Source organism: Anser cygnoides, chromosome 4 (genome assembly GCF_040182565.1).
Source record: "Anser cygnoides isolate HZ-2024a breed goose chromosome 4, Taihu_goose_T2T_genome, whole genome shotgun sequence".
Lineage (NCBI taxonomy): Eukaryota > Metazoa > Chordata > Aves > Anseriformes > Anatidae > Anser > Anser cygnoides.
This window is the reverse complement of record NC_089876.1, coordinates 2,577,897-2,603,219: the sequence shown is the minus strand read 5'-3', so window position 1 is coordinate 2,603,219 and position 25,323 is coordinate 2,577,897. Positions and strand designations below refer to the sequence as shown.

General features: G+C 37.4%; 1 protein-coding gene across 4 annotated transcripts in view; it reads right to left on the bottom strand.

The window, feature by feature from the left end:
- Positions 1–340: 340 nt before the first annotated feature.
- Positions 341–25,323, bottom strand: part of DNAAF9 (dynein axonemal assembly factor 9) — a 74,723-nt gene continuing 49,740 nt past the window's right edge. For 3 of the 4 annotated variants that reach the window (XM_066997069.1, XM_013182288.3, XM_048081561.2), the window contains exons 24-37: positions 25,169–25,267; positions 24,780–24,897; positions 22,822–22,910; positions 21,361–21,519; positions 18,711–18,836; positions 16,800–16,837; positions 11,337–11,472; positions 10,893–10,979; positions 9,653–9,759; positions 8,882–8,956; positions 8,520–8,722; positions 6,817–6,882; positions 6,089–6,182; positions 341–4,601 (exon numbers count right to left, since the gene is read on the bottom strand). In XM_066997069.1, the coding sequence (XP_066853170.1) occupies positions 4,489–4,601; positions 6,089–6,182; positions 6,817–6,882; positions 8,520–8,722; positions 8,882–8,956; positions 9,653–9,759; positions 10,893–10,979; positions 11,337–11,472; positions 16,800–16,837; positions 18,711–18,836; positions 21,361–21,519; positions 22,822–22,910; positions 24,780–24,897; positions 25,169–25,267 (1,510 nt within the window). In that variant the 3' untranslated portion in view covers positions 341–4,488. Of the gene's footprint in view, positions 4,602–6,088; positions 6,183–6,816; positions 6,883–8,519; positions 8,723–8,881; positions 8,957–9,652; positions 9,760–10,892; positions 10,980–11,336; positions 11,473–16,799; positions 16,838–18,710; positions 18,837–21,360; positions 21,520–22,821; positions 22,911–24,779; positions 24,898–25,168; positions 25,268–25,323 lie in introns of those variants that run through there. The other variant, XR_007170048.2, reaches the window with a different exon arrangement.

Sequence of the window (25,323 nt, the reverse complement as noted above, 5' to 3'; positions counted from 1 at the left end):
AGCTCTTGCATTCATGTATACACAACTACAGTGAAGTATAGTTGCTGAAGGACTGAGATGACAGGAATGAAGCCGATTAACATCCTTCATCCTACAACTGGTTTTAAATTTTACCCCATTAAAATTCCATGTAAGAGGGTCTAAAGATAAAATAACAGCTTGGAAAAATATAATTTCTTTAAATCTTTAGATTTTAATTTAAATATGAACGAGTCACCTTTCTGGTCTTGTGTATTTCTCTTCACTTTGCGAGCTCAGAAAAATAATATACTTTGAAAGGAAACTTCAATGATTAAAAATTCAAGCTTAATGAGCTTATTAAAGAAGTCAAAGACAGACAGCAGATGGAGACTGTTTATTGGTTCTTTCCATCACATCTGAGTTACAAGTGTAAAAGTCACACAAACTGCAGGTATAAACATGTAAAACAATACAAAAATAAATGGAAAGGTAATTTTATATTTATTGAATCGAGTTGTGTAATAAATACAATAGGCAAAAAGCTTCAATCACACAATTCAGTTTAACTGAAGTTACAGTAGTGTTTGTAAATACAAGTTTTTAACTTAAAATTGCAAATATTAAAGCATTGAGAACTAGTATAAAAGTGAATTTTGGCACATTGTAAAGTGAGAAGTGTTACATTAGTATCTAACTTGTGTAAAAGTGAAGCAATTTCTCACTAGCTTTCTGAGGTACATTTTTAAACAATCTAAAATTAGATCAACGATGCAGTTCTAACAACTCACAGTTCACAATTCACTATACTAGTTACGTTTTTTTCCCTTTTAAGAATACCAAAGTATTCCAGAGCTTAAATCTGTGCAAATTCAGAAAAGTTTCAATTAAAAAATAATAATAAAAGAAACTTATTAGAGAACTTCTACATGCAACTTAAATGCTCCCTGCAATCAGTCATTAATTGCAAAGTGTAAAATCGGACTAAGACCAAATTGCACAGCTTACCATAAAATACTCCGAGATTGCAGCGCAGTCCAAGTTGCAAGTGTTCCTCTCTTAAGTTTATCACATTTTTCTCCCTATAACTTCAGTAACTTCTGATCACACTCATTCTCCATGAGGGGGAAAAAAAAAAACACCACAACCTGCTAACATGAGGGTCAGCAAAGCACGTAAACCCCTTGAGGACTCTCAGCATTTCTTCCCAATCTCAGAAATGTCTGGACACAAAGTTACTGTTACCAATTGTCAAAATACAGTAAAACATAATGGAACAGTGTAATGGCACTTTTTCTGTATCCAAACATTTGTGGTTTAGAAATGGTGCTTTTTTATTATTATTACAGTAGCTAAAAAATTTTCAAAAACTAGATCTTTAACTCAATCCTTACCTCGACTTCAAAACAGCGAGGAAAGCAGCTTGCCCTACAGATGGGGTTTGACACAGTATAAATCTCTCTGACCAGAGTACAAAAGTTACGCTCTTCTAAAGAAAAAAAAAGTGCTGCTGACTGTTAGAAGTAACTCCAAAAGAATCAGCAACTGCTATTAAACTATCAGCAGCATCACGCATTTATACGTTTTAGTCCTCAAAGAGTTTTCTTTTAACAGTTTAACCATTTGTGCTAATATTCTTCGCTAGGTTAATTTTAAGTCCTTTCACCAAAACCGTTTTTTTCCTTTAAAAAAAGAGGGTGCAAGCAATACAACCCACGATGGCCATTTACGCTATGCTTCGTGCATAAATGGCACCGTCTGCAAGGCACTACTATGTTTAAAGGATACCATTGTCACAGTTTCACTATTTCAGTAATTTTTCACTTTTAAAGTCACAGTTAAAAACTAAAAAAAAATTGAGGTAATCAAATTATTTCAATACCAAAATAGATTAATTGAAATAGTACCAGTATGGTGAAAGGTCTTCAAAATACACAGCTATTACCATATAGCATGCAGTACAGTATATAAGTATACTAGGCCTTTGTTCAGAGCTCTTCTGATGCAGTTTTTAGAGAACACCTCAATTTGCACAGTAGCACGCCAATTTGATATGCTTATTTCCTTTTTGTTCATGAGGCACTGCGTTTGGGATTGCAAGCTGCTACGCCAGCCCCAGCTGAATTAGCCCCATCAACAGCTATTTTCAAGAGCTGCACAAATTGGAGTTCTTAAAAAGAGTTCAGCAGAGCAAAATAAGCTACAGTATCTTCATCTATCGTTCAATCAATTGCACTTAACTACACCGTTACTGACTTGCAAGCTGAGACAAAGCATCAAGGGAGTGCCCGTCGGCTCTGCAAATGGTGTTTCTCCTGACATCACGTAGTCATACCGCTATCCTAGAAATATGGCTTTGCAGATTAGATAACTTGTACTGGGAAGGAGCACGCGGGGTTTACACTAAGTTTATTGGCTAAGAACTAGAACTTGGTAAGAATTTCCTAATGCCCCTTTTATTGCAGTGTTACCTCCAGAATTCTGCACTCTAATAATCCTGGTCTGATATCAATATATAGTTTCATGCAGCCAACTGTACTTAGCTTGTAAACACCTGCTTGCCCCCCAAATCCACTGCTAGCTACATTTCTCTACCAGGCACTACAGTAAATTAAGACTAAAGTATAGCCATGCATAGATAAACTCACGAGCCTTATCATGATGCTCTATACCTGTAATAAGGGTTACCCCGAAAAGCCTAGACACACAAACTAATCGCTGGCTTTTAATGAAATTTAACAGGATACAAGTAGTTTATAAAGTCTCGTGGTGTGCAAAACAAAAAATTAAGTTCAGACAGCTTTTTAAATCTAATAGGAAAGCTATTAACGAAACCTTATCAACACCTATATCCCAGTCTGCAGCACCTGGAATTCCACATCCGTACTGCATCACCATCGCAGCACGGGCACCAAGCCAGCTAGTAGCAACACGAACTGAAACTCTACCTACAAGGCGTTTCAGTTTTTGACAGGCTTATTGAAGTTTCAGCCATCTCGGATTCCAAAGGTAAAAAATATATTTCTTAAATAAGGCGTAATACTGTATGTAGCCTTAGGTTTCACGGCAGGATTTAAATCTCATTTTCCTCCCGCAAAAAGAGACTGAACACGTTATGTACTTAAAGCATACTGTAACAAATCATTCGATTTCTTACTGCGTTGTATACATCTGACCAAAAAGAAAGGCAGCAGTTTTATTAAAAGATTGAACTATTCCTAAAAAAAAGGAATATGGAAATCAAAATCCCTCTTGGACTTTTTTCACCTGACTAAATTCTGAACACATAGCACGCTACAATAATCTGCTTATTCAATAAGCCTTCAGTAATTATGTTTAAGTAGCTGCTGGGGTACCACGTAATCCTTCAGTCAGTGATCTATGAAGTCTCACTTAAAATTGCACTGAATTACGTTACAGGACAAGTTGCCCAAATTCCTATTACAGTATCATTTAGTAACTGTAAAGGTTTTGGTGCAAGTAATTAAAACCTAGTGTATCAGTTTAGTGAGATGTTACTGTGTGCAAATTTTTCTGAAAGTTTCCCAAACAACTCCTTTCCTATTTCAAGTACATCTTCTGATATTTTTTACCTTTGGAAGTGAGTCTTTTTCACAAAGAGCAATTCTTTAGTTAAAGAATCCTGGCTTTTCATACTCTCCCCCTTTTCTTGCTCTGCTTAGTTTTTACTACTGAAGTAAGAATCCTTCAGAGATAATCCTTTAAAGAATCACAAGTTACAGATTCTAGAAAATATGACCTGAATTGCTATAACACCACCGGGAAGAGAGAGATCTCCACCTATCTCATTTCACCCTGAAATGTATAAACATCTTTTCTTTAAGAAGTCAGAACTTTGACCGCAGATTCAAACTGTGCAGAGGTTTGAGACATGCTGTCCCCTCAGAAAAAGAGCAGAGGTTTATGTATTCCCCCATTTCTCGCTTTAGGAACACCCTTACAGCAGCAGGATCAGGTACTCTTCAGAGTTCTTGAAGCGTTCCCCCATTTCTCGCTTTGGGAACACCCTAACAGCAGTAGCGTTAGGTTCTCTTCAGAGCTTTTAGGAACGTTCCCCCATTTCTCGCTTTAGGAACATCCCCCAATCCCACACACTGAAGTATACCACTGCTCATTTACGCTCCTGTGCAACAAGTTTCAGGGGACATCAAGAGATTAAAGTTGTTTGACCATCTGCACAATGGACCAAACCCATGCTTGCATTTTGACCTGGTAGGAAATAAACCTTTCCTGCTTTTCTTCTTTTAAAGAAATTTCCACTGCTAGCCAGAGATTCCAGGTGACACTTTTTACAGTCTGGAATTAAGGTGAAGTGGAAGCAAACCTGACAATACAAACAACTAAGCAGTTACCATATTAAAAATGCCAACCTTACAGGAATGATCTCTTAGTTTTAAAAGGAGTGCAGAAAACTGACATTTCACTTAAATTTTCTAGTTAACCAGCAAGGACAACAGCATTTTTGGTTACTGACAGTAGGTAGCTCAGAAATCCACAGAATACATGTGCTTATGTCTTCTGCTCAAAGAGATCATGATACTCTTGTTCTTCTAATTCTCTGTTGTACTTCTCTATTTCCCGGTTGGCTTCTTCCAAGTAATCATTCATGAATTGGTCCATTACTGATTTTGAAAAACTAAGGAAAAAAACATTTGTGCAAATAGCATTCGTTACAAAAGAGCAAACAGGTCTGAAGGATCTGCCAGTTCAGGAACACTTACTGAAAGCAGAAATTCATAGATTCATAGAAATCCAACAGAAATTCAATGCATTACCTTCTGAGATTACCACAGCCTGACCTAACCACAGCTACTTTTTATTACTGGGGAATAAAAGAGCTTCCCATAAGGAAGAATATAAGAACAATAAAACTACAGCAGGTTTGCAGATATTTATAGCTATTTTGGTAAGTGCAAGTCTGAAAAAATTTACTTGCCCAACACAAAACAGCCATAAGTGCCTGCACATACATCTTTTACTTCCAAACACCAGGATTCTGGTGGTCTAGTGAAGAGCACAGATGAAGTTCACTGTTACCCTATTTTCTGCCAATGTACCGTAACTAGGAGTTTACCCAGCAGCCAGAGGTCTGCTGGTTTAAAATCAACATTGTCCCATAGAGCAGTGAAAATCTATTCTTATTCCAGAACAGAACACACTTCAATTTTTGTTAAGTAAAAAGCAAATTGAGAATATCAAACCAGATTTAAAATTTCAGTGATAAAACAAAGGCAAAAACAATAGAAAGGTATGGAAACAAGAAGAACAGGAGTAAACTGGACCATTAGTATTACTCTGGAGTTTGCGCCAGAAACAAAAACACATTCAGGTTTAAGTAACATATATATTTGTATAAAATCAACATGGCTCTGGAAAGAAAACCAGAGAAGACAACCAGTAAGGACAGAGCATTTACGAACAAATACATAGCACAATTAGATAAGTAAATCATTCTGCTTGCTCAGCTGAAGGAGTTTTAAAATAAGGTTTTACTTTAAGTTTAAAAAGCAGTTACAAAAACTGCACCTCCACTACTTCTGGACACTGTTCACATTTCTACTTTGCATCAAATAAGTTGTTTTTATCATACTAAGTTACAAAATGGGAGCAATCATTTAACTTGAGCTGCACCACAAAGATAGACAACAGAAAAAGTATATTGTAGTAAAACATAAACCAACCCTGACTGCTTTTATTTCAGTGTGCACGCACATGCATTCACACTAAATTACATCCATTTGGAAATTTTATCAGTCATAACCAAGAATTAAGCAACATTATATAACTACTGGGTTTGAAAAATATTTCTTTGACAAGCTGTGGTCCATAAATCGTTCTTCGCATGAGATCATGTACAGCAATTTTAGGGTTGTTTTGTTGGTTCTACACCACTTCTTAGATCATACCTCTGAAAAATTGTTTTAATAGTAAGCTTTAAATGGTAAGTAACCACGCAAAGATTCAAGCAACAAAAGTTTTCACTTCACATTACTACCTAACAATCAAACTGTCTCTTCAGCGTATCACCTGCTTTGACAGTATACGTTTCAGATCTGCATAGCCTGTAGCCTACCCAATCCTTCACCAAAAAATGCATTTCAAAGGATACACGGATGGTAATCCATTTTGTCACCAAAAAAATTCACGAATTGAGTCCCATTGTAAAAATAACCAGCTGGAAGCGGATCCAAATGGCGTTTTACCTAAATTAAGAAAGAATATATACCACACAATAAGCATTTACAACAGAATTGCTTAGACACAGTCCTAACAAGCTTAAATAGGAAAAAACACCTTCTTCAGCAGGCAGGAAGTTATGGCACGTGGCTATAAAGGAGCACTCCAGAAAGACAGTATGACCCATCTACATATGACAAAGATCTGTATAGACTAAAGGAGTTATGTACTGCAACACTCATGGCCATGAGAAACTCAGTACCCCAACTCTTAAAACCCAGAGTCAGTTATTGGGGCAGGAGTAAGCAATTGGGATCCTAGTTTGTATTTGACAACCTGCACGGTACAGAGCAAGGAGAAAAAGATGGGGAAAGCCGACCATTAAACCAACCACAGGAGTATGCATGGCCAACATCCTACACATCCGCTTTTCAAGGCTCACTTAACATCCCGAGATAAATGCCTACACAATACCAAGATTTATGTTGTAAATTCCTCCTGGACAGCCTTGGCTGTGGTTTGAGTATATAAAGAGACAGTAAGTGTTATAATTTAGTGCTCAGCACACTTGTCATGGCAGATATGGGAGGCGCTCTATCATACAAATGGATATTTAAGAAAATTAGCCAAAAGGACTTGCTATTAATTGGTTCTACTTACGTGAATGTTTTTTATTTCCTGAAGGGTTAGCATTCCCCTGGTCTTCAGGGCTTTCCTCTGAGGTTTCTGTAGAAAGAATTAGACCCCAGTTATATACCTACTGAGTGACGATGTGACATTACAGTTTAGTTGTGTTAAAAAATAAACACAGAAAAGTTCTTCCTTGGAAATGTGGAAAAAGGCAGTGAAATTACGATCACATGCTACCATGCTCAAGCCCAGCAAAGTAGTAAATCTTTTAGAAGCATATATTTTAAACATTAATTTCTATTCAGACTTATTGCATTACACAAAGGCACTCACAAATATGTGCTGAAAACATAAGCACAAACCAAATCATCTTACATAAGGCACCACTAGAGATGACAAATTCTAGAAGTATTTTAAACAATGCAATTTAAATACAACTCTAGTGCAAAAAAAATGGCACTAGGACAGAAAAATAATCTAGTTTTTAGTCTGAAAGGTTTTATACTTCATTTCTTACATGAAGTATGAAACTCTCAATTAGCCATGACTAGAGAGACTTAAGGAAGACTACTTGTAGTCCTGACCTGGTCAAAGAAGAAACACTTCACATTTGAGATATGCCTTTACTTTCAAGTTGCAAGCTTTCATAAAATTAAAATAGTATTCCATATAGTGCTTTCTTAGATGCAAAAAGCATTTGTCTACCTATATTACCCATATGATATATACACAGCAAGTAATGTCATCATGGCAAATGCATACTTCCTTGCAGTAACACAACTTGCACAACTTAACACAGAGGTGAGAACTTGAAGATCCTTACAAACAGCTCCAAAAATCACCTGCACAAAAATTATTTCCCTTCCTACACAAATTTCTAGAGACACTATGCAAATCCTAAGCCATAAAAAAGTAATTATAAGTATCTCTAATTAACTAATATTCCAAAATGGACATCATAAAAGGGCAGAGTTGGAACCACAGGCTCAGAATCCAACTGAAGTGCTAAAATAAACAATTTGTATGGTTCAACATTTCCTGTCCAAGTATATTTCTGAATCACAACCCCAAGAACCTGGCAAAACTGCTGGTATTATTTGGATGAGTACAAGAAAACCAGCTCATCCCACACTCCTGGTCAGGCTGTGCCAGTCTTTGTGTTAAGTTAGCAAGACAACAGCTGCAGGACGTGCCTTCTAGACTACTCATGGGCATCCTCTGTTCCCTACCTCTGCTGCATACGTATGCTAACCATGCAGGAATACATGAAGTCTTACGCAGCTGTACACTTGACAAATTAAGCATGAAAAAATGAAAAAGCTATACCCTCCATTTCAGTTGGTTACTCTCAAGGAGGTTTAATTTAGTGATTCAAAACAAGTTTTCAGCATTACAGCATTCAGGTACTTCAAGATTTATTTCATACTACATTTTAGCTTCGGGCAATCATGTCTCAGCTTAATCATTTTGTGTTTATTCTGGACATATTCCATTTGCCCCAGTATTCAAAAGCAGATCAATCCATGAATATGCTGCAGCAGGTATTAAAACAATACACATTCGCAAGCTGTTAGTCCTCTCTGAAATACATTTACACTCTGGAACGCTAATACCTTGGTAGAAGAGAAAGGAGATTAACAAAAAATGTTTCATCAGGATACTCCTATTTCTCCTCTTGTTGTCAGGAAATGCCAAACAGATTACACTAAATAGAAGCAAGCATGTCCACGAACCTGTTTTGCAGTTTCTCTGAGCCAATCTTTTATATCCTCTTCCTTAAGAGAGCAGCCAATGAACACAAGGAAGCACTCCTGTTGACTGCTGCAATCTCTGCTATCGTTTCTTGCATCAGGAGGAGTTGGCCCCTCCTGAACAGGCACAAGGCTTAGTGAGTTAGATGATGTGTTGTGACAGACTTCAATCATCTTATCAGAATCTAACAAGGAGAAGACAGAAGAAAAGAATGTCTTGATAATTGCTAATCTAATTTAACACCAACACAACGGTGTAGACAGACTACAGTACATAAAAATTAAGTTTTCAAATAGCACACACAATACAAGCACAAGGAACTGCAGAAGCATTTTCCTCTTACCTGAAAACTTAACTTTGCCCATGATGTGATAAATGTTTCCAGAAAAAGGACTTGGCTTGAGCAATGACTTAATTGCTGTTTGAAATGGAAGACAGACAACATTATCTCACTTATTTTTCTTTTCCTTGGTGTAGCTTCTCATCAGACCTACGCTACAGGTCTCTAATCCACATCCTAGTGCTTTGGGGGAAAAAGCTGCAGTGTCCCCCGTAGCTCCCGCTACAAAACGTTTCTATACGCTCTCATTTCTTCTCTAGGGGTTAGGTGGGAAATAACGTGTTTGGCATACTGAACGCTTACACTGTGTGTGGAAAGTAAAATGGTGCTCCTTAACATTGTTTTGCTATGGAAAGAAGGAAAGGCATGATTATATATCTACTCTAGCAGCCTGACACACAGTTGAGCCTATTTTCTAGTAATTAAAAGGAATTGTTTGGCATGCAGAGTAGAAGCTGATGCTCACTTACAAACTGTGTTTCAACACTACTGAACAGAATTAAACAAAAAAGCAAACATATGAAGATAACTGTCTCAGCTTGTAGAAACTATAAATGAAATTAGATTTTCATCTGAACACAGTCATAGGTCAGTTTTCCAGAGGAGATTCTAAAGGTCATTTACTGTACTTTAAGGAAGGAAAGCTGAATTTTCAATTAAATGTTTACTTCAACGGTAATTAAAGAACTGTGCTACGTCAGTGTCTTCCTTCCCTTCTGTTCCTCAGCCTTTTATACCTGGATTTAAATCAAGTCAGTCAAAGTTCATTTGTACCTTTACATTTGGTCACAAATCGTGTTTTTTCTAGAGGACGATTAAACCATACACAGATCTGAACCATTGGAGGAAACACAGACCCAGCTCCATATTTGCCTTCATACCTTAAGGCAAAAAACAAACACACACTTTCAACAAAGAAAACACACACACTTGCGCTTTTCATCTAACAGACTTCTTAAAAAGAACATCCATTATTTCACTACAGGTAAGCTTTCCTCACAGGAAGAAAAACACTAAGCTTTTTTTTTCCCCTCTACGAAGAAATTCATGAAAGTGCAATATTAAAGTCTGAGGTTGTTCAAAGAGCTTGGGATTCATTTTGATGTTCTTTCTGCTGCTACGCTTTTTTTCCTATATATTATCTACTTACTATACTTACATACTATCAAATGCAGTAACTGCTGTCCAAAAGTTTTAAATACTGTTTTTTTTTTTTTTCCTCTTTTCCTTCAGCACCATGCAATTTGCCAACAGCCCTGACACTCCAAGCTTTGTGCCAATTTATTTTAGGAGCCTTACTCATAACCCAATTTAGAGTAAAATTTCCAACCAAAAACTACACATGCATACAGGACTGGCAGGGCGCTGCAGATAAATCATGCTTCCAACACTATAAATCTAACTAGAAAACAGTCAGCCAGGAGTTATAATGGCTGTCAGGTTTACATTTTCTGCCAAATAGGTACAGCACAGATAACTGCAACAAGACGTGCAAAGCACCCTGAGCAATGAAAAATATCACCCAGTATTAAAGGAAAAGCTGGGTACTACTTATTATCAGGCCCTTAGCCTCTGCCAAGACTGTCAATAAGGCTGCTGATTTTTTTTTTTTATGAATAATTGTTCTGCTAATAGCTAGACTGACATAGCAAGTTCATTCCAGTAAGGCTGAATAGCTGTCAGAATGAAATTACTCTCATCGTTATTGACCTCACCCATCCCAATCCTTCCCAGCTTATTCCCAGAGGGTTCTTTTCTATTCTTCTGAAAAGCAACAGCAATCTTGCCATTGATTTAAATGGTGTCCAGAAAGGATCCTTTTCCCCTTAAAAGGAAAGCAGTTGTGTATCTACTACGAATACTCATCAGCTCTCTTTCAAAAATGATTTACAAAGCTATTGCCTGTTCCAAATGAGTAGTCTGGAAAAAAAAATCTAAATTAAGTTAGTAAGACTTTTTAATCTTCAAGTTAATTAGAAAAATAGTTTTAATATTTCTCAGTCTAGATACTTGCCAGCCAGGATACATTAAATATCGAGCTCTCATCATCTGAGGATTTGAGAAACTGCCTTCTGAGAGAATTAATTCAATATCCTCATTCCTACAGAGAGATAAAAAATGAAGATTTTTAATTTATGACCTCAGTTAAATGGCCACTATCTGTAAGCTGCTTAAATAAAACAGAATGTGTTAGCTACAGTAAAATTAGAGTATTCCCCTGCATCCTCTCAGCATGACAGTACCAGTAATCACATTCTTCAAACAAAAACTTACATATCCTAGTCCCTACATATGACCAAAAATGTAAAGGTAAGATGCCTTTTACATGAGAAGCAATTAAGAAAAACCTGCATCTCCTGTGTATATGATATTCTCTTGTTTTGCTCTGGTAACGATTTCCAAATGCATGTGCCCCATCCACCAAAAGTGACAAATACAGGATGGTGATGAACATTACCTAGTCACAACTCCATTTTCTGCCAAGATGAACGAAACAGCAGGATTTGCCGCTCGGATCAGGCTCTGCAGTTGCATAAGGAGCGGATGCTTCTGCTCTGTAGCGTGACTTGTGAAAATCACATTACTCACCAGTCCTGTGTAAGAAAAACAGAGGATAGTTTACAGACGTCAGGTACGCAACAATAACTAACAAATAATTAAGTGATTTAACAGCTATTCTTATTTTGCCTCTACCTCATTGCATTAAAGGTATTAAGGAAAAAAAAAAAAGCAGGGAGCTTTTCTTCTCTTTCCTGCCCAGCAAATCCCAGAAGCCCATCTAACTCCAGATACGAACAACGAAGAACAACCACAGAGAACCGTTAACTATTTTGCAGCAGCACCTAGACAGCGGCCAGCTCAGAAGCCCGTTTTATCACAACCTGTAGACACGCAGGGATAGTAGCTCCTGAAGGAGGCAACCGTTTTCAGACACTGATATGACTCAAGGGGGAAGAGGCAGGCTGCTGTACTCTGGGGGTTCTTATGTTTCAGTGAAAACAATCTTACAAAAAACCCAGCATGATCCCACCAGTACAACACAAGTCACTGAAGATGACTTGACTAACGAGGAAGGCCTGCTTTGCCAGAACACAGCTACGCCAGGTCAAGATATTTTTCTTTTTTATTAGACAGATGGTGTAACAGAAGTAATTTAGAATTAATCAATCAAAAGAATCAACTAATCAAAAGAATCAATTCATGCTAGAAGCAGTTTGAGAAGGGACAGTTTAATAAAAAAACACTGAATTTTCCAAGAGGCTTTAAATACTAATGTGTAGAAAGATTGGTTAAACATCTTGTTTAAAAAAATATGAAAAATCAGTATTTTGTACACTGACAGTTGTTACTTTCAAAATACAAGACAAGGGTTGGGTTTCAAAAATAAAGAAAAAAAATCAAAGACAAGCCCTGAAATGGTTTTCAGACAGCAAATCTGAATCCACAGGCCAACAAAAAAAGAGTTACAAAAAATGATGGGATATATATTTGTCTTGAGTCCCAACCCCCAAGGAGACTCTGCTGCGTCACCAGAAGCAATTCCTTCTTCAGACTTAACAGTACTGCTCACTGCACCTAGTGCCACTGATTTCAGAGGAAGCAGTTCCTCTTCTCAAAGAAAAATTTTACCAGGCTTGAAGATGTCTTCCCATGATACCTGCTGTCTTCCTTGGTGTAAAACAAGTTTCACATTAAATGAGAACCAGCTGCTGCTACTGCAGATGACTCTGAAGGCAATCAGCAGTAATGCAGCAGCCATCACAGCCGTCAAGCCTTCGGCACTGGAGATCTTTAAGGAAAGATTGCCAGGTGAGGCACCGGCTTTATCATCCGGCTAATTTGAACATTAGAGGATCTCCACTTCCCAGTTTTATCAAGATGGGGCTACAGCAGAAGGAATTACAGGCCAGTTCCTCAGCAAGAAGAAGTGCTGCTTCAGGTCTCCCTAGGATGTCAGTGCTGTCCAGAACGCAGGAGGAACGCTGCTTCTCTGCTCAAGATGTGCAGCTTGTTTCAGATCCTGCATCTGCAAGTACGGTGCGAGACAACAGTATACTCTAGGCTATCCATGAGTGACTGAGCCAGGACAGTCCAGCCCAACCCCACCACTATTTAAAGAGGAATATATAATGAACTTTACAGCATCATCTGCTGCCTGAAGTTATTCCTGATCCTTACGGAAGTATTTAGAGTGCACTAAATACTAAAGGCAGAGGCTTCCTTACATGGAAGTGTCTTTGCCAAGCGTTCTGGGTTCCTTTATACCATATGCTCCCACTCTCTGTTACTTGCATCACTGACCCTTTCAAGATAGGAGCAAATTCCCATCTCATTGGTATTTTTGCTTCTTAATCCCCCACAGAAGTTTCCAGTCCAGTTTCAGAAACACCTATATTTATGCAATATGCAGTTGTTCTCTCCCCCAGTCTCCTCTTTCAAGAACAACAAGCATGCTTAGGAATTTCAAAGTCGCATGAATTCTTGAAATTATTATGTAGATCATAAAATTAGGATGGAAAGTATGAATAAGCTAATCAACAACCACCACACTGCGGGTATGCTAAATGTAGTGTGTTTTTTTTTTCTATTAATATCCCCAAACTTAATATTGATTCAAAAGTCAAGTTTAATCAAAATTGTTGTTATAATTTCTGCAAAGTTAGCACGGAACAATAACTAGGCTGTATAATACAAATGCTATGTAGAATACGTTAGTTAGAATTGCTGTGCCTTGGAGAGAACAGGTAATTGTCAAGGACTAAGCTGGCAGAGCCTGAAGTTGAGAAGAAAAAGGCTCAAGGGATAAAGATACCTAGCAAATCAGAAACCAAATCATCTTGTCTCATCCTTCTCGCCCATACTGTTTCTCCATCACTCCCCGCTTCCTTTGCGCTTGTCTAAGGGAACAGCTTTCAGGCGCTAGCTGTCATTCTCGCTGTGAACTCCCACGCAACCTTGCAAGGAACAAAAGCCCGTGGAACCTGCAGGCTTCGGCTCAGCACACACCTATGCAAAAGTTTTTTAGGTGCCAGCATCCCACAGCAATTGGCCCTGTGTTAGCTGGCTACAGTCCACAGAACAGAATTGACAGACAGGTGGTGTAATCCAGACGAAAAAGCTGTTTGAGAGCTGGAAGATGCCTACACAGCTTTAGTAGCTAATAATTTGGACTTTTCTGTTTGAATTGTCACTGCTATCTCTGTATCTGGTGCTTTTTTAAGATGACCTAGTTTTGCTTAATTCTCTATCTGTACACCCACCTAAAGAAAAATCTTTGCAGCCTGGGGAATAGCAGGTTAGAGAGAAACAACAAAGAAGCAGGGACAGATTCAAACCATACGAAAATAACATGTCCCTTTCACTTACCAATATACAATGGGTATATTTAACAACAGTGATGTCTTGATCTGTAAGACAACTTCAGATATAACACGACATGCCAACGTGCCCCTAGACTAGCGAGGTGTTATCTCAGAGTTCTGTGCAAGAGGCATATTTGCAAAAGACAAAAGTAAACTACAGCGCACAGATGGTAGCAGTATCTTTTGGAAAAGTTTGAACAAGCACGCAAGGCAGAGAAAAAAACTGCTAATGCTGGTGACAAATGACTCTGCTCAAGGCTTTATCAGTTCTCTGGGATTCTCATCCATTTCTGTTAGTCTTGTGGCTTTCCAAGCAGAGCATGTCACTCATGTAAAGTGATGTCATGTTGAGAACATGAATTGGTCCCTGTCAGGACAGAGAAAGCCACACAACAGAAAACACCCAGAAAACTGCAGCAAAAAGTTAACCTCACTTCCAAAAATCTGCAAGATAATTATGAGGACAAGGTAAAAGGTAGACACCCAAAGCTCTTACTGATCCATAAGCACCTATACCCATGGACATCTTGTCTTCACACTTACACAACGCCCAGTACAAAATGTTGGCCCACAGACGCTGCAGTAACACAATATGGGGGTGCACGAGACAAAAAAGGGACAAATCTCCCTCAAAGTCGATGTCTCAGTAAATATTGCTACTGCTTCCGTTCTCCAATAGGCAGAAGTGGATTCCCTGGGCTGTATAAAGCTGGATCTGTCATTCCCTCCAGCTTTTCCCAACTGCTCTGAAGTGAGAGGCACATAGGACACTTGGTGCTAAACTGCCCAAAAGCATTTGGGTTTCTACATCCTCTAAAAGCCTTCATTTTTTTTGGACAAGGTGGTGGTGGGGAATAAAAAAGCTTCGTACATTACAAGCCAGTTTACATTTCTTCCACCATGCATGTGATACAATTCTACACTTGCCTGGAAAGTTTCGAAGCGTACCACCTCTCAGTTCAAAGCGTAGTTTTGCTCCTAAAACTTTTTACACAAAAACGGCCTCTATTCACGTGAACCCATTTGCTTTACATGAACCCATTTGCTTTACATGAACAGACCTCTGGGCTATCTGATGTCACAATCTGTAGCTGGGAACTAGATTACAAAACCTTGCAACATGCAGAAATAATTTGCTGCCAGAACATTCTTCTAACCCCCAATGTTTTTTCTTCCTTCAGCACTTGGACCACAGGAAGAGCAGCTATCCTTGTCCTATGCATTTTCTAGCTATTCTTCGAACCACGACAAGTTCTTACCCTGTCATGTCTGCATACATACACTTTTAAAATTGCTATAAAAGCAAAAGGCAATAAACTATTGGTATTTTGGTACATTATTAACATTCTCCTGATCCTTTCAAAGACGAATTTGGCTATAATCATGCCAGTTACCTACTGGTCAGTTCACCATTTTTTTCCAAATGAGAACAAAACACTGATTTATATAATAGCACCTACAAACTTTCCAGCCTGTTTATGACTTCAGTTTCAGGGGCTTCATTCTTTTGAGCACTCTTCATACATAAATAATAATTCAGGCAGCAAAACAGAGCAGTAGACTCTACATAGCCATAAGAAGAGAGTGCAGCATCCTACTTTGCCAACGGTGTTTAACAAAAACAAAAATTTACAGTCCTGCAGTTCACTTGGGAAGACACGAGTGTAAGATCAGAAAGTCACACCACAATAACACCGCAGTTTGACAGTGACATACAGAAATCTCCGGCATCATTGGTCTGTCCAACTTCAGGTTGAGCTCATGGTCTTCCTAAAATAAGGATTAACTGACTGAAGAGAGATGTTCTTACACACACACACACACTTACTGTTTTAATATCGTGAATCCGCTGTACAACTGTTAAAAACTGTAAAGGTGCTTTTGCTACTGAAACTTGAATTACTTAATTGATGGTAGGTCAGGAAAAATGGTAACCCACCAACAGCTGCTCTACTCTGACAAGGAAGACAATATAGTAAATGATTCATTTTAGAGTCAGAACATAAAAATGAATACAAAGCTCAGAACCAGCAGACAAGAGCACTCGCAAAAGAGCTCTGTCATATGAAACCTGCAAGGATCCTCCACGCTGCAGGAAGAATTGGATATGGGAAACAAGCTAACTAGCTCATCTTTTCCTTTCTAAAATAGGAGAAATGGAAGGAGAGCTCCATTTACTCATATTTCCCCAAAGAAAGGAAGGGAGGAGTGAGGAAACATAGCTCTCCTATCAAATGCAATCCATCTGGCAACTCGATTAGCAACACGGCACAAGTTAGAGCAGCTTAAGGTAAACAGCTTAATTCCCAGCTGTCTGAAACCCATCCTCCAGGTGATGACAACCAGAATGCATCAAGCTATAGATTCTTACATCTTCTCCATGCACCCATGTTTTTTGATAATACAGGCAGAGAGAAATTGTCTGTTCTGCACAGATGATTCTTACCTCCAAAAGTTTACCATGACCTTTGACTACACATATTTACAGCCTATTTATTTGGCCATATGGCTCAGCTACTTGTTCTGTATAGCATACAATCAAGAAAAATGACACATACCTTGTGAGCACTGGTCCAAGAACTTGGGAAAAAGAAGTCTAAAATATAAGAAAAAATTATATATTAATAATTGGTATTATTTATACATGTCCCTTCAATTAAAATGTTTCCATTCATTTGGAAGCTGACAGCTAGAGTCTTACTTTCCAACTCATTTTCATGCTTCTTTTCCTAAATCCATACAACAGGAACATCTCCAGAGGTTATGATTTTGAAGAGTTCTTCCCCAAAATTTAGTTTTCTAGGGTTTCTATTCCTTCTGAATACAGTCAGAATTCTTTATGGAAAGACAGTACGTACAAAATGCTTTCTGAATGTATCACTTTGCATGTCCTATTGTGTCAGACAAGCAACAATCATTTTTTATGAGCTTTATCAGACACATATAAAAAGCTGCATACAAAAGACAACATCTTATCTGTTCACATTCAGCTACCTATCCCTTGTCCTGCCCTGCTGTTCAGTACTAGGAAGAGCTTCACCCTAGCACATGAAAAAGCTAGATCTCCACAGTAATAAACTTTCTGGGATGGGAAAGGGTTTTGCTTTTCTTGACAGAAAATGTTACAAGACAAACATCAAAATCACTCAACACTCAGTGAAACCGCCAAAGTTTCCCAACTGAAAGATTTGTCATTGGCTATACATGGCTACTTTGTAAGCTCTTATCAGAAGAAACTTCAAAGTGAGACAGAAATAATCTACAGCATCAGCTAAGCCTCTTCCTTCAATTGCTACTGCAATTCAGTAGACAAACAATGTTAGTCAAAGGATTGCAGGCTACCGCTGCTATAAATACTACTCAGCGCCATGACCAGTTACACATGAAGTTTGGGGAAAAAAAAACATGCACCTAGGGGAGGAATTTGTCTTTACTATAGTTACGGAAAGGAGTTTAAACAGCACTTCAGCATCAATTCACCAATATTTTCTGTCGTCTGTATTATTTATTTACGATCTTGGCTACAGAGACCAAAAGCAGCGGTAAGGGAGCATCTATTACTGACTAGTACAAAGCACAAGTTATTGGTTCATGTTCCAAAAACAGCTAGTAAGTTTAAGGAATCCACTTCTATAAAATGATTGGACAGTTCACCTCTAAACTCTGATGCACAGAGTTTTTAAACAAAAATAGCAATAACACTAAGAACTGAAGATTCTAACTGCTTTGACTTATTTTTATCTAATATATATATTTTGCCTCGCTGCTTATTTCAGTTTAATGATAGGTCTATGAAATTAAATGAGTTCCCTTCCACGTTTGTTGAAGCATGGAACACAAATGTATGCTAGGAAACAACAACTATACCATACTACTTTAAAATGTTAGTGACCTGGCTTTGCTATCATTTCCTCCCCAACGTGCCTTTGCAGTAACCCAGGATATCAGATTTTAATACTTGCAATGCTTTTGCTTCCGTGCTTTGTCTTTGATTTGGGACAGCTTCCCGTAAATTCCATACTTTAAATATGGAAAGTCTTTGTTTAACACCACAAAGTAGTGATATAATCAATAATCCAAATCGAGATGCACGTCCCAATACCTAGCCACAGTTACAAAATACTAAGAATGACTAAAGAAACTTCCAACAGGACAACTGTCCAGATTTCACAAAACACCTACCCTGAGTATACATAATTTAAGCAGTAGGCTAATGCTTTATTCTTCTACAAAATAAACTTTTATTAATACTATATATAATTATATACCCATTGGAAACCAAATTTCATTATAAACCAAACAACACTTGAAAAGCTCATCCAAGACAGACTACCTAGCAATTTTGTGAGATTTAAGATAGTTCAACAGCATTTAGCCATCATATAGCCCAAGTTATTGTAAAAGTGATCACAGAATCATCTCAAATATATAATCTATTTTCAGACTACTAAAAATATTTTCAAGTATACCTGTGCTCTATATAGCAACTCAGTGGCTCTACACAAGTATTAACTGCTCCAATGATGAAAGAGGACTTTACATCTGGGTCAGGATGAGTTTGTAAAGCCTGTACAACATCAATCACATCAGTGTATCTGTAAGAAAATAAAATGAAAAACAGCTTCAGAGAAACAGTAACACTTTTCAACATGTAGTAAGAAAAAAAAGTCAGTTACTTGCAACGTTATAGTTCTAAAGAAGCCTACAAAGATAGTTATAGAGCATTTCAAAACTTTGCAATTGAAACTATTAAGCAAACTGAGTAAAGTGAGTAACACTAGAAATACACTAATGCCTGCTTCAGAGAAAACCAGTATAAACTTCACACTGAACACCTGTAAAGCTTGGCTTTCTGGAGGCACAAAAAAGTAGAACGGAAATAGATGCACCCTATGCTTTCTGTAAAACATTCAACATTGTTTGACTCAAGTAAAGAATTAAAAAATAACATTCGTTTTTATCAGCATTCCTAATTTAAGTGTGCTATTCTAATTAACAAGTCCATTTTTTTAATCATTGCTCTAGACGTTGCTGCATTGCACTGCTTTAGAAGAGAAAATTTAGGTGAACTGGAGCTTATTTCTCACCAAGTGACAATCTCTATCCAAACTATATTGAGAATTATCAAGTTAATGGATTATAACATAAGAACTTTAACTCGTTAAAGTTGTCTAAACACCACTCAACTGCTCAGAAAAAAATGGAAGAGCTATAATTAACTATTCTTGAAGCTAGTGCTGCTACCAGAGTGTCAGTTATTTTGCACATCACTGGACACTATAGCTACTGGCTTCATGAAAAGTATCTCACTCTTAAGTGGAAAAAAATAACGCTGTTTATCACTAGGAGAAGAGACTATAATGAAGAAAATGCCATGTACATGTCCTTTGCAAAACACATGAATGGTTGGTAGCCTGGGAACTAAAACCCTTCCAGTCAGGTTAGGGTAGTACTTCGCTCAAGCTAGTTGCAGTACCTGCTAACGACTCATACAGAAACAGAGTGGGCAAATATGCCTCACTCTTCACCTTCATTTGAGAAGACAACTGGCATTTATCAAAAATGTTTTAATCCGTCTTACTTAAATATCTCCTGTTGTGTCAAGTGAATGGCGTATTTTTGACAGCTTGCTTTAAGTTAGTAGCTAGAGAGGTAATAATGTTTAGGGAGCCGTTCTTCTGAAGCACAAAGACTGAGGGCACCGTGCAAAAACTGCACAAAAATGTATGTTAAATCACATGCATGCAACATTCTTCGTATCTTTTTATCAAGTAGAACTGAAAATTCATGTCTTTTTTTGTAGCTAAAACTTTCAAAGAATTAAAGCAAGGACTACCGGAAATGCAAAGAGAAAGACAAACACACGAAGATGCTAAATACATGGGGAAAAACCACGAAGATCTACTCTCACGCTTACTGTAGAATGCACATTCTGTTTAGCTTAGGCTTTTAAGTTTCTATTTGGAGAAAAAACATTGCAAACTGAATGGGCCATTTACTTCTGAAAAATAAAAATTTATTAATAAATAATTGCCTAGCATTTGCTGATCTTTCAGAAGTTTAAGGGCTGTAAGAACTTCAGAGATATAGCTACAGTCTATGCCATACCATATCACACTTGCATTCTATTCTGAAGCTACAGAAATTAAAAGTCAAAGTGTCCTCAGTCATCTAATATGTTAAACACAACAGATATTCCTCTGAAAAAAAATAGGAAGGTGTTCCACCCCCATCTTTCATTAAATAAATTCAGTATTTTTCCAACCTTTCAAAGAAGATTATACATGAAAGGTAAAATATGAATCATCACAGAATTACAGGACAGCTTGGGTTGGAAGGGACCAATGAAGTTAACCAAGACTATTGTGCATTGAGTTGTATATTTACTGTACATTTTATTGCTTTGTTAGATGCTAAAAGTAGGTCTGTTGTGAAAAAGTGGCAATAACTCATTCGTGTACCATCAGGGACAACAACATGCAACCTTCCCTCTATTTATTACAAGAATGCTAAAGAAGGTCATATTCAGGAATATTCACCTGCAGCTCTGGAGGGCAACTAGCAACATAATCTCACGCTGTCTCTGCTCTACTGTCCCCAGCTAAACCTACAGCTTTAAAAGACAGACAACCAGGACTCTTACTTTACCACTGAAGTGCAAGTCTGCAGGAGATAGGAGAATATGAAAATGAAGAAGATACTCAAGAATACGAACCAGGCTTTGAAGGACAATTACCTCTCTATCTATGATGTCTGGGGAAGTGTGTATAGAGGGGAAATAGATGTTCCAATAAAATTCTATAGACAGCAGTCTAAGTTACAGCTGGAAAGGGCAAGGAAACTGATTGTGATTTTGGCCTCTCAAAAGCAACCTCCTAAACGGAGGAGGCAGGCCAAATTCCTTGGACACTTTTTTTAACAGAGTAGCAAACAATAAAATTAACAGGTAGCAGGAAAGTTGAATTTAGTGCATACATAAAATAGAATTCACAAAGAATCTCACTTTAGCACAGAAACTTGACCGCTTCAGAGGTACAAGAAGTTTAAAAATGCCTCGGAAACACGAAGGGAACAGAAAACCCCCTGTTCTATTCGACAGTTCAAAGTTCTAACATTTACCCTTGCAAGACCACTAAGAGCCGCTTGTTCTTTCTAGCATAAGTGGACTGACGGACACTGTGGTTTTGCTGAGCCTCCAGGACACTGGAGAGATAACGCTGGAAGTGTGCTGCACTGAAACATTCAGGACTATCCATAGTTTGCCGATAAACTATCCACCTACAACAGAAAACAAGGAAAAAGTTAGAAATATTATGTAATAGAACACTATTTACTTCTTGTTTTGAACCAATGACCAAACCCAACAATGACAAGCCCCAAGACTCCGCATTTCTCATACCACGTGCGAGAGAGAAATTTACTTGGCTTTCAGCATAAGCACATTCCTCAGACTACTGCCAAAAGGGTTTGTGGTTTTTCATTGCCTCTTTTTTTTTTTTTTTTAAATAAAACAATGTTCAACAGCTTCTTCAAAGCAGCACATCATATGAGCAATTCTGATCTTTGTTGGTGATGCAGTAAACAAAACTTAGATTCATGTAATTTAAGACTGGGCATGAAAGTATTTCACTGCAAAAATAAAAGTAATTATGACATTTGTGGGAAAATGTAATGTCCTGTAATACTACATCTCATTCAAAAACCACCTTATGTTTGCCTTGAAGAGAGCCACTAAGATATTCCAGATCAACTCACTAATACCAAGACATCAAGTTAAAAGTAATACAACAGAACAGTCCAGAACCTTAATAAGATTAAACTCTATGGTGTTTGGCTGTAAGATTTAAAAGGATAAGAATTTTGATTTTCCAGAACAAAGAGCTTATCGACACACACTATGGTAAATTCCTACAGCGGATTTATCTTATTGCCATGCAATACCTGCCCTGAATATATCTCCTGCAACTGTAGAATAGAAACTAGATCAGATTTTAAAATGTTGTAGTAAGGACCATTAGTATAGTGTTTTCCCCAAGAAGAAAAATGCATTTTAGACTCACTACCACACAAGTTAATAAATGGAAGCTGTTCAACTGTTTCCTTCAAATTTCGACAAGACCTTTCCCATGCTTAAGACAAGATTCATTTGGCCCTTCTAAGATTATTCTCAACTATCTGTAGCATCAGTGGTAGTTCCACACTTGTCATAGCTCTGTAATGATACCTCTGGTATTCTTAATATGGAATATCAAGAAGAAATCTTTTTTTTTTCCTTCTCTAAATGTCTAGTATCTAAAATCAAATCTGCCTGGCGTAACACAGTTAACTGAGATACCTGAAATAACAGAAATGTGCTCATTCAATGCCTCCCCATAGAAAACAGACCCTACGCTGTGCTACGTAGAACTATTTAAAGTGCCTCATAATATTCACTGAATGTACCCTTATAATATATCTGATTACAAATCAGAAACCAGGATACATACATTTTTTTTTTTTTAAAAATTCGTTCATGTTGAGTAGTTCTTCGATTGTAAGTAAGACCACTGCTTTGGACTGTAAAACCAGAACTATACGAACCTTCCATGCTCCTTGTTAAAAGTTACAAGAAAAGCACACAGATCGCTGCTGCGACATCCTGGAAGACCTGTTATAATGGTGATAACAACCTAAAACACAAGAAACAGAAGGGGACAACTTAAAAGACTAGAAGAAATAAGCGAGCACCATAAAAAGGTTCTAGCACCATACATAAGGCTCTCTATCTCCATAAAACTTGAAGTCTGAACAGAAAATTAAGTGACACTAACTCACAGAAACAAGAAAGTGAACAAGACAACTGTAAAAACATCTGCACGATCACTAAGTTATTACCTTTATAAAATCTTATTTTATTATTTATTATCTAATATTTATTATTTATTAGTTATTATCTTTATAAAATGATGTATCACCTTGTTTGTCATACCTTAAATATAATTAAAGGATAATTAACAAATAGAGCAGATAGTATTATCAAAGCCTTTACAGTAGAACCTAGTCTGAAGTGTAAGTCTTAACATGAGACAAAACACTGCAACAGACCAAGAGGTTCCATTTCCTGTGGTGAAAAGGGTACATCCAAAGACATACAACAGTATTTGAGCAAAGTGGTTTCAAGGAAGTGATGCCTTATTTTGGACAGTCTTAACTGTTGAACACAAGGAGCAGTTCCAAGTTTCTGATGCTGAGCCCAGTGTGTTATATCCAAAATTTATCACAGATTTAAGCAAAGGTGCAGGCAGCTTTGAGTAGGGTTGGGAAGAGGCTGCACAGTAACAGCTCCAACATGCCAACAGCTTTTCTGCATAAAGCACCCCTGTTGCCATTATGTGCATTCTTTGTGGTGTTGAAAGAGGGATCAGAGCAAAGAAACAGTGAGAAGCCAAAGCACACATAGTTGTATATTACATGCTGGAATATGGTACGGAGGTAAATATATGACCTCTGGAAACATGGCTAAGAACAATTCTGTGCTGTGCTGAACTTGATTAAGGAAATTATGTCACATTGGTAACCACCCCGCACACTGCATATCATCCTAATATAAAGGGACAAATTACCTCTTCCATTTTCTAACTGAAGTATAGCTGAAGATAGCCATCTGCAGGTTATTTGTATCCTATCCTCAAAATCACTTTTGGATGCTAACAGACAATAAGTAGGCATAATAATACAGATAGAGAAGTAACTCAAAAAAAATCAAAGTTTGCATGTTTTATAGAAATTAGTATAACGTTATACATTTTTTTTTTTAAGACATTTAAATGAACCTTAAAATCAGATTTAAAAACACTAAGAGTTTACTTATTAATACTTAAGTGTCAGGATGGCCTCTGAAGAGACCCCAGGAAATAAGACTGCTACCACATTGCAATATTTGAAGAGAAAGGCCGTATTTCTGCTGCTTTGCTTTCCTTGCTTACAACAGCTTTCAAATGCTGGAAAGTTACAAGGAAATTATTTCTCTGAAAATGCTATTTAAAGCACCCCTTAAGTTTGATGATTGTTGTTGCCCCTATAAAGAACAGAGTGTTCTACAGATAATATCAGCAAATGTTAAATATCATGTACTACCTCTATGCTATTTAAAGGTCTTATGTTGCAGAGAACAAGTCAGTTAAATTATTCAGCAATTCATAAAAACAAACTACTGCTTCAGGGCTAAACTCTCTGGACATTAGAGAAAACTGCTCAGTTGTGAAGATCTACTGTTCGTTTTCTGTCCCTGTTTCACCAGACTGAAGGGTCACTGGCACTTCCAAAAGATTGTTTAAACACAAAATTAAGTAACGTAAACAGGAAAACAAGACAGAGCAATTTATTCTAAGAAACAGACTTGAAACACATTCAGTATGAACTGGAGCAGTAGGCATAGCTAAACGCACACCATGATGCACGTCAGTATTGCATTACCTGCAGTGGAACCAGTAACAGCCAGAATATTTGGTAAACACTCTGTGCTAGGGATAGAAAGTATTGTTGCACTGCTTTCTTACCTTATCACTTTCTGCTTTGCTCTCAGGAATGATTTCTGACTGTTGCAATAAAATAGGAAGATGTGCTCTCATTATAGGCTCGCGACTGACGCTGCTGACAGTAAAATGCTGCACAAACCTTTCAAAAAATAAAAGTTGGGGTTTTTTTGTAAATAAAAGACCAAAAGACTTCATTCATATAAATAGCTGGGATATTACTAAAATAAAATTGTTAAAAGGTCAAACGGAGGCTTCCTAGTGAGGAAATAATTCATCTCATAGAAAAAAATACCTACTGTGAAGACAGACTTATTTAATAAGCAGTTTTTAGATGATGATTACATACAAGAAAATATTTTTGTACCATTTCTGTCAATCCTAATCCCTTGGAAATAAAAATAATTTCTCACCTCTCTAATTCTGGGAGGGCAGCAGATATTTTCAGTTCACTGCATCTTTCCCCAGAAGGAAAAGACAAATAATTAAATAGCTTCTGACCACTGGAATGTCTGAAAAGAAGCAAAAAAAAATCAATTGGTTAGTTGAAACAAAAAGCCTAGAAGTT